Source organism: Notamacropus eugenii, chromosome 4, assembly GCF_028372415.1.
Source record: "Notamacropus eugenii isolate mMacEug1 chromosome 4, mMacEug1.pri_v2, whole genome shotgun sequence".
In the NCBI taxonomy this organism is placed as follows: Eukaryota; Metazoa; Chordata; class Mammalia; order Diprotodontia; family Macropodidae; genus Notamacropus; species Notamacropus eugenii.
The window spans coordinates 234,630,989-234,649,470 of record NC_092875.1 but is presented as its reverse complement, the minus strand read 5'-3'; the positions used below and the strand labels follow the sequence as shown (position 1 = coordinate 234,649,470).

The 18,482-nt window shown below is 37.3% G+C and overlaps 1 protein-coding gene and 1 long non-coding RNA gene across 2 annotated transcripts in view; one reads left to right on the top strand and one right to left on the bottom strand.

Moving 5' to 3' along the window:
* RAB12 (RAB12, member RAS oncogene family) overlaps positions 1-18,482 on the top strand; it is a 45,092-nt gene that overhangs the window by 10,925 nt on the left and 15,685 nt on the right. The window contains exon 2 of the mRNA XM_072604252.1: positions 17,497-17,557. Within this exon, the coding sequence (XP_072460353.1) occupies positions 17,497-17,557 (61 nt within the window). The remainder of the gene's footprint in view (positions 1-17,496; positions 17,558-18,482) is intronic.
* On the bottom strand, positions 5,475-17,897 carry LOC140501057 (uncharacterized). The gene is made up of 3 exons (XR_011966042.1): positions 17,578-17,897; positions 8,179-8,406; positions 5,475-6,113 (listed from the first exon to the last, which is right to left on the bottom strand). It is a non-coding gene; the product is annotated as an uncharacterized lncRNA (long non-coding RNA).

The following is an 18,482-nucleotide window of genomic DNA, read 5'->3' as shown; positions in this document are numbered from 1 at the left end:
TGCCGTTCTTTTCCATGTTCTCTTGTCAAGTCTCTACAGGCATACTTCCAGTGCCATCAGGCCTTTTTTACTTTTTACATTGCAATGGAGTATGTATTCTACCTATGGCTAATCTGCAGCTCTCCTGGAAGGACTAACAAGCTTCCAATTCTAGTCACATATCTCTTTGATGATATCTTATAGACTTACATTGAAGTTAATTATTATTAAAATACACATTGATTTAATTTGGAAGAAACAGTGTAATAGCAGGAAAAAGTACTGACTTAAAAGTCAGAGAACCAGGGTTCAGACCCTGCCTCTAATGCTATTTATGCCTGTGTGAGCTAGGGAAAGTCACTAAGTTTTCTCTTCTGTAAAATGAAGAGATTGGAGTAGATGGCTTTGGCAATTGACAGGTCTACATCTCTGATCCTAATTTCTTCCTCGAATTTCTCCTTATGCTCTGGCATAGACTTAAAAGTCCTTAAAATGTTTGGTGTTCATGGTGCTCACTTGACAAATACTTATCATAAGTACTCTAAGATAACCAAGTGTCCAGTGAAGCATCATTTCTTATGACCTCTGGATATGCAATAAAACCAATATCTTCCTTACCCATTATTGGTTTTCCAAGGAGCTCCTCCAGGCCAACCTGTCATTTAGCTGCATTTTTCCTTTTTAAATGCTAGTATAAAGAATATGACCTACTTCTTCCATTCACATTTAAAATGCTGATAGCCAAGTTAACGTTCATAGCCAATATGAGGACTCTATCAGGTTTTGTTTGGAGGTTTGTTTATTTGTTTCTCTATTTTGTGTACCTTTTTCCTGCCACTCTGTCACCGCCTCAGGGGTGAAAGCTGAGGTATACATCACTGAGGGCCATTTTCTTTGTTTACTTTGTCTTTGTTTTGTGTGTTGCTTTGTCACCAAGTGACCCTTCTGCTAGTGATGGGACTCTTCATATTTAGGTAGGATAGTCCTTGGAAAGTAGTCTGATGGTGAGATTTGTGCTTGAAAGCTTTCCAATATGGTACACTGTGACAGAACTTGCCTTTTGCCAGCATCTTAACAACCCAATATCATATCATACACTCCATGTGCTAGGAGCAAAGTCTTTGTTCCTGCACCTATGCAAGTTAGAATAGTATCATTGATACCGTCCTAAAGACTTTGTTGGCTCAGATCAATGGAAGGCCCAAGGTGTTAACATCACTTCCCAGTTGCCCAAGAATAAAATAGCCATGAAGAATTCTAAGCAAGGGAGTTTTATTCTGATATATGAAATGGAGGATTTATATCTTTTTGGAATAGCAACTCAGTACCCATCCTTATTGAATGTTGTTCTGTGATGACTTAGCAAATCTTTTGTTAACTGTTGGATGACTTATGAGTGTTTAATTTTGTTTTAGCATAGAATCAAAACTAACAGGAGGCTGGCCTGAGTCAGACCTACCTCCGCCCCCAGGAAAAAAAATTTGTAGCAAATATTCTGTAAGGTTAAAAGGGAGATGTGTCATCTGCATTTTACAGAATAAAAACCCGCGCCTCAGATATATAGCCAGTAAGTAGTAAAATAAGGACAAGAATTGTAGTTGCCTGATTCCTACTCTACTTATTTTTTCCATTCTATTAGTAGCATTACTGTTCCATACAAAAAATAACATTTATATATAATATTTCTGCACACTAATGCTTCCTCTTATGACCTTTCCAGTCTACCAAGAGAACAAGTATAGTTTGGTGTGATACTTCTTAGAAATGATAGAAGTTAGAAAAAAAACTTTAGCATAATTTTCTGAAATTCTTAGCACATTTCTTACAGTTAATTGATTAAAAAGACATCTCCTATGAATGATTCACTGTAGTCTTAAAATCAGAACATTCAACCATTCTGAAATCATTCAAAATATCATGTCTGAAGAATTGTCAAGTCCTCAGTTCCTTTGTGTTCTTGATAATCTCTCTCTTATTTGAAATATATTCTGTTAATTTTATCTACTGGATCCTGTGGGAGATGTAAAATTCAGATAAGATTCCTGCCTTCATAGAGCTTATCACAAGTTTAACGGAATATGACACACACCCCCCAAAAAAAACCTCCAGCACAACTCAGCCCAACTGGAGCATAGGATTAATACATAAATTCATGAAGGCATAAACAGGACTGTGTTAAGTCCAAAGGGTGGGAGAAAGTTAGGATAATATCAAACAGGAGGTCAAGGAAGGCTCCGTGGAAGAGATGGCATTGAGAATTTAAAAGATGGGTAAGAATCTAGCAGGTTCAGTAAAGCATGGGGCCTAGGGTATATAAAATTTGAGCTAAGGCATGAACGTAGAAAAGTATTAGTTGTCTATGGGAGACACCTTGTAGTCTAGATGACTAGAGAGTATGAGGAAGAAAATAGCATGAGACTGAAAAAATGGGATAGTGTAAGATAGTTAAGATAGTAATCTCAGGAGTTTGAACCCTAATTGGTAAGTAACAGGCTATCAAGTGGTTTTGAGCAGAGGAGTCACAAGACTAGATCTATCCATAGGGAAATATTAATCTGACAGCAGTGCGAAAGATAAATTGGATCATGAAGAGAATGGAATTGGGCAGGCCACTTAGGACAAATTGTTCAGGAGGTTGATAAGGAAGACCCATACTTGAGAAGTGGCAATAGAAGTACAAAGTAAGGAAGGAGATTGAAAAGGTAAAAGCAGTAGGGTTGGTTGGTTGGTTGTTGTCCTTCATTCTCGAAGAAGATGAAAGTGACATCACTATGCTACAATAAAGCCACTGTGATCAGACCAATTTAAGCTCAGAATGTTCTACTACAGATCAGGTAAAAATAGTCCTTGTGGGTAGGTTCTCTATATTTGCGCATCTCACGTTTCTTTTGAATTGCTTCAATTCTCCTTTGCTCATAGAGCGCAGCACCTCTGATAAGGGTACACCATGCTGGGTGGTCCTGTGCCAGCATCTTCCATATCATACAATCAATTCCAAAGTTCTTTAGAGAGACCTGGAGAGTGTCCTTGTATCACTTCTTCTGACCTCCATGTGAGCATTTGCTCTTTGTGAGGTCTCTGTAAGATAATTTTTTTGACAAGCATATATTTTGCTTTCAAGCAGTGTGGCCAGCCCATCAGAGTTATGCTCTTTGAAGCAGAGTTTGAATGCTTGGCAGTTTAGTTCAAGAAAGGACCTCAATGCCTGGTATCTTATGCTGCCAGGTGATCTTCAGAATCTTCCTAAGACATTTCAAATGGAAGTGATTCAGTTTCCTGGCATGGCACCTTTATCCTATCCAGGTTTCATAGGCATACAACAATGAGGTCAGCACAACAGCTCCATATTTCAATTTGGTAGTCAGTCTAATACCTCTTCTCTCCCACACTTTCCTTTGGAGCCTTCCTGACACTGAGCTGGCTCTGGCAATGTGTGCATCAACCTCATCAATGTGTACATCCCTGGAAAGTATACTACCAAGGTAAATGAATTTATCCACAGCATTCAAAACTTCTCCATTTATTGTACCCGATGGTTCCATGTATGGATAGTGTGGTGGTGGCTGATGGAGCACCTTTATTTTCTTGGTGTTAATTATTAGACCAGAATTAGCACAAGCAGCAGATCTTTGTCTCATCTCAGCCTCAGGGGCTGCATTGAGTGCACAATCATCTGCAAACAGAAAATCTTGCACCAACACTCCCTCCACTTTGGTTTTGGCTTATAGCCTTTTCAAGTTGAAGGCTTTAACCACCAGCGAGGTAGTTGACCTTGATGCCATGTTCATCCTCACTGAAGGCATTTGACAACACAGCTGAAAACATCGTGCTAAAAAAAAGCATGGGAGAAAAAAAATAGCATGGGAGCAAGTACACAAAATTGACATATAATACTAATGAACTTCTCCGGGCAAGCAAATTTTGACATTCTTCATAAGCCCTTATGACTGACAGTATCAAAAGCCTTGGTGAGATCTACAAATATGTACAGACCTCTATTCTGCCCCTGGCATTTCTCCTGGTAAAAAGCAATAGGAAATAACTGATTAGTTGTGAAGGAGAAAGAAGAACCTAAATGATGCCATTGATAGAAGCACTGAAATCAAAAAGAAGAGCAGATTTTGAGCAAACAATGAGGTTCACTTGGAAAATGCTGAGTTTTAGTTTAGGAAAATTCATTGAAGATTTCCTTATAAAAGCATGTGATGTGTGAGTCCAGAACTTCCGAAGAAGGTAAGGGCTGGAGATAACACTGACTTTGGACAAATTACTTAACTTTTCTATGTCTGTGACTGATGAGATTGGACTTACCTTTCAGCTCTAAGTCTTATGGTCCTATATAGATCTGATAGTCATCTACATGGAACATTTTGCGTAAAACATTCAGTGCCCTAACAACTTATATGTTCTTTTTGACTTGTAATGCTTTTTTTAAGTCTAAAATCCTAAACTAGGCAAACACCTTAAAATTACTCTGTCTTTTTCTCAAACAATACATTCTACATAAGAACATTTTGTGTATTTCATAATTTAGCCCACTTTTAGGATCAGGTAATGAATGATTTGTTTTTACTGTTATTCAGTTTTTAAATATAATGTAGCAAGTGAAAAGAAATCTTGCTGTTATGGCTGGGCTGTTGTACTTGGAGGTGGAAGACCCTATTTCAAATTCCACCTCTGACGTTTAATAGCACTTTGATCCTCAGTAAGCAACATTCTCTTTAAGCGTTAATCAGTTGTCCAAGATATAGCAGTTGAGTTGATGATCAACTCACAGATTGATTCTTGATGCATTAATGTTTTTTTGATTGAAGATGGGTTGTCTGATCTTTAAACATTTAATGTCCTAAAATAAATTGTTTTATTAAGGTAAAAGAATGTGCCAAAACCAGCATCAAACTTAGGTCCCCCATGACTCACATACTTGCCTACTCCGTGCTGCTGCAGTGGTCATTTTTTTCTGCTTTATAGCTATGTTTAATTTCATGTAACATTATTTCAGTCAATATAAAAGTTGATTGATAGTTTAAAGAAGTCAGTTTTAAGTTTTATGTTCCATATTGAAAATCATAATAGTAAGAAAAGAATGTTCTGTTTCTATTTAAATACATGGACCATGAATGAGGCTCTGCAAATATAAAAACTGATACAGTACTATTTTGCCAGTCTTAGAAGAAATTAGGAAATTTATATCATCTAATAAAAAAGGAAAGATAGGTGTTACCAGGATGAACTCAGATATGAAAACTTAGAACTCTTAATTGCCTGTTGAGCCACCTACATCCTAAAAAGATACATAACTAAAGCTAATGTAAGAGATTTTAGAGGTACATTGACTTTTTGTGTAATCTAGGTGGATGTTAAGTGTGTGCTGTAGTAATCACACCAACTTTCACATCTGTTTATTTATTGCTACTAACTTGTTTATTTATTCTTATGACTTCTAAGGCAGTAAAGAGAGAATGTCTTGATTGTTCCTTATAAATTGAGAGAAATGTACAATCTCCCTCCTATGAATTAGGGCTGAACTCCCATCCTAATTTATAAATAAACTAGACAAATCTTTTTTTTTCATAAGCTTTTACTCATCTGTCTCTCATTTTCAAACACTGGTCTCATAGACTTGGATAAACATCAGTGTTATTGTCCATACAATTTTTACAGTAACAAATAATACAAAGACATAAATGTTTATAGTAGACAATGAGGAAAATTCACCCCCAGAGTCACTTCTGTGCTCTTCAAAAGCAGGAAAAAGAGTGGAGTGTTCTCAACAATACCAGCTCCTTGAGTTATAGAAAAGTAATTCAGTTAGAATGGTAATTTTCTTCATAATGTCTTTACAAAACAATAGTTAAATGCAGGTCCTCTCCATTTATTGTCCCCGATAGTTCCATGTATGGATAGTGTGGTGGTGACTGATGGAGCACCTTTATTTTCTTGGTGTTAATTGTTAGGCCAAAATGAGCACAAACAGTCTCTTAAGTCTGTCAGAAAAGAAGTTTTCTTCCTCCTTTCTCTCAGTTCTTCAGTGGCCTCTCTGTGCCCAGAATGAAAGTTAAAGTGCTACTCTCCAAGATGATGTTCCTTTTTTTAATGCTGTTCCTTCCTAAAGACAGTCGTAATATCCAAGTCTGTGTTGGAGGGAAGAAGAGAGGATGACTAAGGTTGGGTTATATGACAGGAAGTTGGGAAGAACTAAAGTCAGTAAAGGGGTGGCTTAAGTCACAAGTGATTTAAGATCCAGGTGAGGCCAAGTGTGGAGCAGCAGTGCAGATGAGCCTGACAAAGTTTTGAAAACAGAAACAGTGATCTTTCTAAAAGAAGGGATTGTATGAAACCTAGAGAGGCAAGCAGTATGTGCATGGAATAAGAAACACACTGTTCTGGAGTCTGAGGGCCTAGATTCCATCCCACCTTTTGAGCATGTGTTGGTCAAGTCATTTAACTTCCTGGGCTTCAGATTCTTCCATCTGTTTTTTAAAAAGTCTGTTGGATTTGATGCTTTGAGCTCTAAATCCTTGGTTCTTTGAACTCTAACATGTACAGTCCTGTGATCTGAGGATGTAGAATGAGCCAACGTGGAGGAGAGGGCCATAAGGGGAAAAGGGACAAAGGTAAAGGAAGTGGAACTGCTCTGGTTACTTATAGATCTTCACTTGATTTTTTTTCCTTGTGTACTTTTTTTTTTCTTTTTTTACTGTTAAGTAATGACTTAAACACCACAAAATATTTTTTAATCTAATGTACTTTAAATGAATTTCCAGCTTTATTAGCCCTTCCACAAAGGCAGTATTATTATTGTACCAATAAGAGGAAATAGAATCTTATGATGACAGTTATACTCCTACTTTCTCAAAGATTCTTTTCTCTCTTAAAAATACAGTAACAGTATCCATAGTTTATATGGGAGGGGTTACTGAAACTGGTCTTACATAAACCTTCATTGGTCTTGTACAATGGAAAGAACAAAGGGTGGGGAATGGTTTGCAATGGCAGCAGGCAGAGATGAAAAACTGTCCCTGTGGATAGATATATGGAATGAAGCACTGCTTAGGCAAGTTAGTGATAGGAGGCTGAGTTGGACCATTAACTTGCTTTCCAACTAATAGGTCTGTGTTGGGAAAATCCCAAAGTGGAATGAATTTCTGGGGGTTGGGTGGGGATAGACACTGTACCTATTGGGAAACATATCAATATCACTCGAAGTAAACATACAAGATTTTGGATGTAGTGATTGACATATATAGTTCTCTTTTTGGGGATTTGATTTTCATACTAAGTTTGTACTTTGTTTCATTGTCTCCTTTAAACTTTGGGAAAAGTATTTATAGTAAAGAAAATAAGACTAATGGACAGTGATTATTTTACCCACATTCTGCCAAGATGGACATATATTCAGTAATCAACTAATTATATACTTATTCGGCCCATTCTGTAAATGATTCTAGATGAAAAAGAAGCCAATTTTTTCACTCATATGATTTGTTTTTGACCAATCCACAATTGTTCTCTGCATTGATTGAATGCACACCTTGTGTATAACTGACATTGAGAGTAAAATGCGTGTTTGTGCATGTGCATTTATACACATGCACATACATATGGGAGGGTAGGGGTGTAAGTATGTATGCAGTTCCATTTGGACTGATTAATAGAGCTAACAGTTTGAGAAATGCTGTTCTAAGTTGCAGTCAGTTCTTTTATAACTTTACATATACTTTCCTAAAAATCACCTCTATGCAAAATCAAGCAATGAAAACCGCAGGGCTTATAAGAAAAAATAGAGTTAAGGGCACAAGTTTCAAAAGCTTAAAAAAATGGTAGCATAGTTTTTATACATGTTAAATGGTTAAGAAATACGTAATTACACATAAATAGTAGAAACACTCTTGGCTTCAGGCTGCTGTTCAGCCTGAACCCTGGATCCCAGGGCAAGGCTGCCAACATGGGAAAGTTGTAGAATAGGTGCCAACCAGCCCTCTTCTACCTACAACTCATACTGCACCAGAAAATATACAATAAATGTGATACTTCACCCTGAAAAAGAAATGATTTCTGCATATGGAAATGGGCCCTGAACTTGATCAGTTGGGAAACCCCATACTTCTACCTGTTGGGACTTGCTCTACAGTGGTGGGGATTGAAGCAGAGCTCTCTCCACTCATTCCTCCTCCCTTTTGCCCCAGTAGCTCTTACCTCATCCCAGGTTGAAGAAGAAAATCACGCCCCAACCACCAACAAGCACAGAAGTTTAAGCCAGGCATCTCATTTTCCCATAGGCCCAGCGTATGTTGGTGACTCCTCTTCCCCCTTTCCCAGTCTGTCTGTTGAAGTCGTCCTCCGACTGGGACAGAATGGTGGGGAAATAGTTGCAGCTTGTGAGTTATTGTGAAGTAGTACTAACTTTCTGGGATCTCCCTATTTCTTGAGGATGAAATGGAACAGAAGTAAATAATAAATTCTAATTATCCTCAGACTGTTCCCTAAAGCATTGATTGCATTGTAACAAATTCAGGTTTTCAAAATGTTCAAGTTTTCAAATCAAGTGTTACTAAAGCTGACTAGGTATAACTTAAACACAAATTTTTAACTCACTTTTAAAAAGATATATTTATGCCTTTTGTTATTTCATCAAGTCATTTTCACCTGAATCCTATCCCCTACCTCACTTTTATAATGAACTCACGTTTGTATAAAAGAAAAATAGTTCAGCCAAAATAACTTATAAATTGATTTCATCTGACAGTTTGTGCTACATTCCTGCCCTATAATCCCCACCTCCCTGCTAGAGGTGGGATGAATTTTTCATTATCTATTCTCTAGCAATTGTAATTAGTTATTACTGTTATTCAGAGTTTGGCTTTAATGATTTTTTTCTTTAACACCATTGGCAAAATAATTGTATATATTGTTTTCCTAGTTTTATTTTGCTTCCTTATCGTGTCATTATATGTGTCTGTGTATATATGGATGTATATGTGTATTAAATATCTTCTCATATTTTTCTGCATCTTTTGTCATTTCTTATTGAACAATGATATTCCATTACATCCATGCACCACAGTTTATTCAGTAGTGGATACTCACTTTGTTTAAGATGTAAAAAACATGCTATATTTCTATAATTCACATGGAATTATCATTTCTATAACAAAAGCATACATTTATGGGTTTATAAATTGTTATGACCCTTACTATCTTAGTAGCAAATATAGAATTTTTGTTTTATATTTTATTCCGTTTTTAGTTTAATAATCTGATTTGCTTTTCAGATTCAAAAGATACTCTAACATAACTATACCTGAAGAAACAGAATATTCTTGAATACAAATCACTTTCAAACCAAACTGGATCTTTTTAACAAGAAATATTTAGTTCCATGAATATCATATAAATAGCTAAATATGTATTATATCAAAAGAACATGGAATGGATCTTGATTAGTAACATAAATATGGCATTTATTGTAATTTTCAAGCAGAGTGGAGGTCAAGGTTCAATGGCCATACAATTATTTTGCATCCTAGAATGTAGAGTTCATGGAAGGCAGTCCCTCTAGTTATCTATTGGTCTGGAAAGATGAGATGAGGACAGATTGTAGAGGGTTTTCAATGCCAAGGAGTGGTTCCTGTTTTATTTAGGAAACCATGCCAATGAAGCTTCTTGATCAGAGGAGTAAAATGGTCACACTCAGGCTTTAAGAATAAACATTTGGCTACTATTTGAGGATGAGCTAGTCAGTGAGGGAAGAGAAACCAGTTAGGAAGTTACTGCTGAAAGCCAGGCCAAAGGTAACAAGGACCTGACCTTGGGATGGTTGTGGTATGGATAGAGAGAATGGGGGTAGATGTAAAAGAAATTAGGAGGGAAGGTGGTTTTCAGGGATTTCTGTTGGGACCTACTAATTTTGAAATGCCTACGAATTGTGCGTGTGATACCCAGCAGGCAGTTGGAAATGTAGAAGTGCAACTAAGGAGAGAGCCAAGGACTGGATGTGTAGTTTTGGTTGTTAACAATAGGGTTAATGATAAGAAGCCCTCACTAGCTAGGCTATGGTATACTGGTAAAGTGTCTACATAGGGTAAAGCATGGTCTGGGCATTTGGGGCTAGTTGAAACCTTGAGAGCTAATGAGATCACTAAGAGAGAATTCATGAAGAGAAAATTGGGACTGGGCAAGAGATATATGTTGATCCTGCAAAGGAGATAAAGGGAAGGCCTTTGGCACACCCAAAAAATCCATTAGTATCCATCAAGGCTTGGGGGAGGGTGTGTGGGTGGGTGGGGAATAGGCAGTAACTCAGCTCTGATTTCAATACCACTTTCTATCCAGTTGCTTCTTCATTGGGATGAAATGAGCAGATCTTCTCTCTTCTAATACCTTCTATAAAGCTATCTACTAAGTAGATGCCTCTACTTCCTTTCCTCTCATTCTCTCCTTAACTTTACAGGGAGACTGTAAAGTTATCATTTACCTAAAGTACTTTCTCCAAAGTTAGTAATGATCTCTTTATTGCCAAATCTGTTTTTTTAATCCTTATCCTTCTTGACCTTTTCTGCAGCCTTTGTTATTACAGATTACCCTCTTCGCTAGATTTTTGTGCACCACTCTTCTGGTTCTCCTACTAACTTCTCCGTGTGGGTTCTCCTCCTACATTTCTTCTCAGTCTGATTTGCTGAATGTTCATCAAGGTCCCATCTGCTAGGTGAAAGTGTGCCATAGGGCCTATCCTGGGCCCTTTTCTCTTCTTGCTATGTAACATTTCACTTAACAATCTCATTATCACCCTTGGATTCGATTATCATTTCTATGCTAATGGTTTAACTTCTTTCTGTACCTCTAGACTCTAATCTCCAACTGCCTATTGATTATCTCAAACTAGATGTTCCACAGACATCTTTAACTCAACATGTGCAAAACTGAACCCTATTATCTTATCCACCAAGCTCTTTCCTCTCCCTAACTTCCCTATTATTATTAAGGGTATCACTATCCTTCTAATTACCCAGGCTTATACAACCTAGGTATCATGCTTTATTCATCTTTCTCATCCCCCATATCTAGTATGTTGTCAAATCCTGTCATTTCTGCATTCATAACATCTCACAAATACAGCTCTTTCTGTTCTTTGTCATTGCCATCATCCTGGTGCAGGCCCCAGTCACCTAGATCTAGATTATTACATACTTCTGCTGGTTGGTCTACCTTTCTCCACTTGCAGTCCATCTTCCACTTAGCTGTCAAATTGATCTTACTGAATTGAAGAGCAGAAAGATCTTACTGATCATGGCATCTCCCCTCTTCAATAAACTCTACTAGCTCCCTCTTATTTCCATGATCAAATATAAAACCATCTGTTTGGTATTGAAATCCCTTCATAAACTTCCCCTCCCACCTTTTAGTTTTCTTATACCATATACATATGCATATACTCATACACATACACTCACTCACCCACCCCATATATACTCTTCCGTTCAGCGATGCTGGCCTCTTTGCTTTTCCTTAAACAAGATATTCTACCTCCCAGCTCCAATTGGCTGTCCCTTATGCCTGGAATGCCCTCCTTCATTTCTGCCTCCTGGCTTCCTTCAGGGCCCAGCTAAAATCTCTCCTTTTGTAGTAATCCTTTCCCAATTCCCCTTATTCCTATTGCCTTCCCTCTTGATTATTTTCAGTTTATTCAGTATATATCTTGTTTGTGCATAATGGTTCACATGTTGTCTCCTCCATTATATGGTAAGCTCAAAATCAAGAACTCCTTTACTTTTTTTTCTAGCCTTTACATTTAGTATAGTGCCTGGCATGTAATAGGTACTTAGTACATGTTTATTGACTCAGTCCCCCACCCCCACCCCATCTGGTTTAGAGAGGAGGCAAAAGATAACTTTCTGGCATCCTAAGTTGGATCACAGTGCATTTTACTACAGAATCTTCATTTTACATGGTGGTTAGATTCTCTACTCTTATACTTAAATTTGCTGTACTTATGTTTACTATATTACTTTGCTTCTGACCCATTTAGAGTAATGGACTGTCAAACAAACCTAACTGCTTTTTACATTATTTTTAGAGGAAAGTGCTTCCTGATTTCCCAAAAGTAACTTACATACTAACTCTCTTTGAATAGAGATAATAATTGAATCCATGTGAAGCGATGAGATCACCAAGTGCGATAGTGTTTAGGGAGAAGACAAGAGGAACCAGGACAGAGCCTTGAGGGACACCCATGATTAGCAGGCATGACCTGGATGAAGATCCAGCAAAGAGCCTGGGAAGGAGTGGTCAGACAGGTAGGAAGAGAACCAGGAAAGAGCAGTGTCACAAAAATCCAAAGAGAAGAGAGTATCAAGGAGAAGAGGATGATCAGCAGTTTCAGAGGTAGCAGAGAGGTCAGAAAGGATGAGAACTAAGAAAAGTCTATTAGATTTGGTAATTAAGAAATCATTGGTGACTTTAGAGAGAGAAGTTTCTGAGCAGTTTTTTAGTAAGTTCTGAAGCCAGACAGCTGAGAGTGTAGAGGAGAAAAGGAGGTATCAGTTATAGGTGACTTTCTTAAGGGGTTTAGCCATTAAAAGGAGAGAGATGTAGCTAGTGGTTATGGGCAGATCAAGTGAAGGATTTTTTTTTTTTAAAGGATGAGAGACATCGGAGTGTTTGTAGGCAATAGGGAAGCAGCCAATAGACGGAGAGATTGAAGATTTGTGAAAGAGTGGAGATGATAGAGGAGAAAATCTTCTGAAGAAGGCATACATGTGTATGTGAGAGAGGTTGACCTTGGGAAGAAAAAAGACCATCTCTTCATATGAGACCGGGATGCAGTAGATAGTGACAAAAGATGTTTATGTGATGTGAGTGGAGGAGGGAGGAAGTTCTTGGAGAGTGGCCTTAATTTTTTCATCAGAATATGAGGCAGGTTCTCACCTGAGAGTGTAGAGGGTGTGGTGGTTGATCATGGGAAGCTTGAGAAGGATAAAAAGGTTGGAATAGCAGGGAGGTACAAAAGTGCTGCTTTGTTGCATTGAAGGCTTACTTGGAATTATGTAACCCAAAATTGTGTGGGATCCATTTAGCCCAGTTTCATAGACTTTCCCAGCTTCATTCATAGCGTGAAAGAGAACAAAGGCAGCAGATGGTAAGAATAATCTATGGTCATGGTTTGGGTTTGGCAGGACATGATGGATGGTAAGATAAGGAAGCAAGGAATATGAGTGTAGTGGATAGTATAGAGTTTAATTGATTCACCAGGGGGTCAAGATAGAGAAAGGGAGCATTGTGTAGGCTGTACAGGGATGATAGCCTGAGAAAGAATTGAGGAAGAAAGGTATTGGGGGGAGAGGGGGAGGGGAGGTAATGGTGAAGATGAAGACAAGGAATGAGGGTTATCGGGATTGAGTGATTATGATCAGATAAAGGAATTTCAAGAACATGGAGAAGGAAAAATTGTGGATCTGGGCAGGACCATCTCTTTTTGTAGCTAAGATAGAGTTTAGGAGTAGGTTATGGCTAACAGTACTGACTGAGGAACTGCGAATTGAGATTATTTGAAAGAGTATCATATTGGAGTTCCCTAGTATTGAGGGTCGAGTTGGGGGTGGAAAGAGCCTGAACCCAGCATTAAAGAAAGAAGGAGAATGTCTTGAGAGTCAGTAGATAACAGCTACCAGAGTTTTAAAAATTAAGATGGTTAGCAAAATGGAGTTTAGTTAGGTTTGGTGGCACATACATATAATCCTTGCTGCCAGAGATGTTGGTTGCTTGATTAAGTTTGGGTATTCCAACCTGCAGCTAAAACCTACTGAGTATCCAAACTGTGCCCAGCTTCAGTGCAGTGAGTCCTAGGATCAAAAGACTGCCAGGCTAGGGATGGACAAAACCACTCAGGTTAGGGAAATGATCCAGTTATAACTTCCAGGCTTCCTATTGGTGTTGGGATCAGGTCTGTAAGTGGCCACTGAACTTATAGTCGGAGTGAGAGGAAGACTAGTTTCAAAAAAAAGAAAACTGACGTTTGAAGAATTTTGGAAAAAGTTTAATTTTTTAAATTGCATACTTATTTTATAAATATTTGAGTCTATAAACTATAGAGGTTAATTTTTAAATATCTCAAAAATTAAGCTTGTTTTCTTTTAAGAGATTTTTTTCATATAAAACCATTTAATTTGAACTGATAAATCCTTTTTTTCTTCTCATTTAACAAACTAGGATGATGAAATTAGTGAACTTAATATGAATTGAGCCAAATCTATCCCCGAGCTGTTATTCCGTTAGACATTGAGTTGTACTGTTAGAGAGGTAAAGTCCTTTCTCTAGGCTTCTAAAGTAATATTTCCCAACCTTTTTTGATTACACATTCCTTTGAACTTGTCTAGACACACACACACACACACACACACACACACAATCAGAATCTCAGAATTGGATAGAACTTCAGAGTCCATCCCTATACCTTAATAAGACAGCATTCTACAGCACACCCAACAAATAATCATGTAGGCTTTATCTAAAAATCTATGATAAGGTACAATGGTGAGCGTATCAACTTTGGACAGTCTAATTTTCAGAAATCTTTGGTTAATAATAAGCCTAAATTAGCTCTCTGACATCTACCCATCTTCCCTCTTTATGCATTCTGGGGACAAGTAGAGTAAGTCTTTGTTTGAAGACAGTTGCCATGTCTTCTTAAAGCTAAATATTCTCTTTTCCCTTGGAGGCCTTTCACCATTCTGGTATCCTTTCTCTGTATTCTCTCCAGCTTATAAATGTCCTTCCTAAAAGAAACAACACAGTACTCCAGATGTGATGGAACCAGGACTTTGACTCTCTGCTCATGCACACTCTTTCTCTCTGAATTCAGCCCAAGGTTGCATCCACTTTCTTGATTACCATATCACAGTCTGGTAAACACCCAGATTTTTTTTCCAGATAAATTCCCCAGCCACTTCTCCATTTTGTATTTGGGAAGTTGACTTTAAAAAAGACAGTCTAAAGTAAAGTGACTGCATTTATTGCTATTAATTTTCCCCCTAAAAGATGTCCATTGTTAGAAAAAAAATAACAAAGGGAAGTGAGGAAACCCAGGATGTTGTAGCAGACAAATGACTCTCCAAAGTGGCCTGACAGACACACCACATACATGAGAGGAATGTCAGTATGTCAGGGATCTCATACCACTGGTCTAGGATCAGAGATCACATGATTTTCCCAAAGTTACAGAGCTGGTAAGTGTTAGAATTTTAAATGTGGCTCTTGCTGACTCCCAAGTCCCAGTATTCTCTCTACTTGGTTAATTTCTTCTGATGAGATTTAATGTTTCCAAGGCAAGTTATTTGGAATTTAGAACTCCTTTCCCTAATAGCAACAATGGACAGGACTTAGCACTATGGCTAGATTTTTGCCACTTCCTAGCAAGGTGATGATGGGAAAGCCATTTAATTTCTCTGAGCCTCAGTTTCTTCATTTGTAAAACAGAGCTTGTAATACATATAGTATTGACCCCACAGCACTGTTGTGAGGCTCAAATAAGACACTTATTTGTCCATACCGGTAGTGACCATGGTCACTACTGGTGATAGTAGACTTCCAGGATACTGGAGATGAGCATTTCTCCTATAGAAGGAGCCCCTAACTTAAATATATCTGACTTTCATACGTACGTTACGTATGAATAAGAACTCCATGAATCCCATACTGCAATTTCAGCACTTTCCTGAAGCTGGTGTAAGGGGAAACCCCAGTCCTGTGAATGTTATCTTGTCCGTAGCTCCTCCTCATCTTCCTACTGGTATCAGCGTTCTCACTTCATCTGTTATTCCCCATTCTAGATTTCTCAAGCCCCCTAACATCTTCATACACATCCCTCTTTCTTCTTTCTGTTCTTACCTTTCTACCTTCTCACCTTTGCCACTGTAGAAATACCCTCATACTTCTGGAGCTACAGTGTAAAAGAGACATATGTCTCTGGCATCTTCTAGAGCTCAAAGTCATTTTAAATCATTGTTGTTTTGTACAGAATTATTTTTCAAGCATCATATCTGCACTGGCCTGGAAAGCTAAGCTCTATAACATAGCTTTTTATGGGGAAATGCTTTCTAATTTCTGGTTAACTTTCCTGTAACTTTTAAACACCCTTAGAAATTAGGGGACATTTTAAATTCACTTGATAGTACTATTTCCTAGTAGCCAAAAAGCAATTTGGTTATTCCAGGTGTACAGTTTACTGCATGCACAGTGACTGAGGCACTAGAAGTAATGCCTTGTTTATAAAACAGGAATTTTTTTCTAAATTCTGCCCATAGTGCTATTCACACTCAGTGAAACAATGAAGAGGCTAAGTTGATATTTCCCTGTGTTTTTTAATGAGTGCAAATTTTTTTTAAATTTAAATTTCTTTTATATTTAATCTAAAGCTGTTAAAAATCACTAAAAATGTCTTATTCTGCATGATTTTGCCTTTACCACCATCATTTCCAAATACTGTTACCTTAGTATCACACATTTTTATAGTTACCTGTGTGTGAAAGGCAGTGTAGTATAGTGGATAGAAAACTGGCCTCGGAGCCAGGAAGGCCTGAGTGCAAGACCCTCTAACATATATTGTGACTCTGGTCAAGTCACTTAACATTCCAGCACTCTAAGCAACTGAGACTAAGTTGCAGAGAAGATGCAGACCTACCTACTTCAGTAGAGGGAGTACCTCTCCAGAAGAGAGAAGAGGGAATAAACATTTATTAAACACCTTCTGTGTGCCAGACGTTGTGCTAAGTGCTTTACATATCTCTCATCTGATCCTCACAACAACCCTGGGAGGTAGGTACTATTATGAATCCCCATTTTATAGTTGAGGAAACTGAGGCAGAAAAAAGTAAGGATCACACAGCTACTAAGTATCTTATTCTGGATTTGAAATCAGATTTTCCTTACTTCAGGTCCAGTGCTCTATCTGTTGTGCCGCATTATTCTACCAGGAACTCTCTATACCAATAAAGACTGGTCCCTACCCTTTATAAGGAACTATCACTTTTACATGATTATGTAATTTCAAAGAGCCAGTTAACATTAGATGGGGGCAAGTGCTGATAGTGTGTTCCTTGAGGAAAATATTTTCATATGTTAATATTTGTCTGTAGTATACTTCATAAGACTATAACTTATACATATATACATATATATGTATAATTTAGATATGTATATATAATATGTATTTTTTAATGAAGCAACATCTTTGTTACTAGGAAATTATGTATTTTAGAAAAGTAAATGCTAAATAATTCATAAAATATCAAGCATGGTGAATTTCAGAACTGAATTTTGTACAAAAGTTGGAAAACAAATTAGGTTTATAGGCCAGCAGTACTCCTCTGCCTCTCTTTAATGGCTCATGGTGATATGACTGTTGGACTTGTATATTTTCTCTGTCAGTGGGAATGTACGTGTAAAATAGAGAAATGATGTTTTTGTTATTTTCATTGTTTTATCTTCTTATTTCTCCTCTTTACTCTGTTTCATCCATAGGTGTTGATTTTAAAATCAAAACAGTAGAGTTAAGGGGAAAGAAGATTAGATTACAGATCTGGTAAGTAAAACAGTACGTACCTTTGCATCCAGCAGTGTGTGTTTGTCTGTGTGTGTTTGTGTGTTTTTTCTTAACATGGATCCATATGCTTGTCTAATAAAATCAACTGTTCCTAAGCTGATTTTCTGTATTTCCATTTTCTTCCTCTTCCCTCATTCCAAAACATTGAACTTAGATTGCTTCTTACTTCCTCTGAAGCATAAGAAGCAATAATGTAATTGCACTTCAGAAGTTGTCTAGCATATTTTAAATGTGAGAATATAGAAAATAAACAGAGAGTAAGGATACAGCACTGTAGTGAGAAAGCCCTGGCCTTGGGAGTTGGGGACAAGCCTTCTACTTCTGGTTCTATTCAGTTATTAATCATGTGACTTGAGGCAGTGTTTGATTTAGTTTCTTTAACGGAATTCTGCTAAATACTTTTAAACTGTAAAATGTCATGCAAAATAAGGAGTTATTATCAGTATTGGGAGTAGTAGTAGTAGTGTAAAATGACACATGACCTTTGGGGGGAAAAATAATTTAGTCAGAGAACACAGTGTTCACCAGTTTTGCCATTCCTTACAAATAAGGCATTTCAGGAAGGTGAAAATTACTATAATAAAGAGATAGCATTTTGTTAGTTCCTAATTTTATTTCTTTGACATGAATCATAAAAATGACGTCAGTAAAATAGATCAAATGTTAATCTTTAAAATGTTATTTGTGTTTATATGGAATTTTGTAAGTGTATCTAAAGAAAATCCCAATATTCAAAGCCATATTGGGTCAGTTAAAAAAAAAAAGAAAATGAAAATTGTCCCTAGGAAGTAAAGGCACCTTTGAATAAATTAGCATGAGTGTTTGCAGTGAGTCATATGTAAGTAACCCTTCTAACCATAATTTTGATGTTGCTCCATTGTGTTTAAAATCCCATTTATGCAGA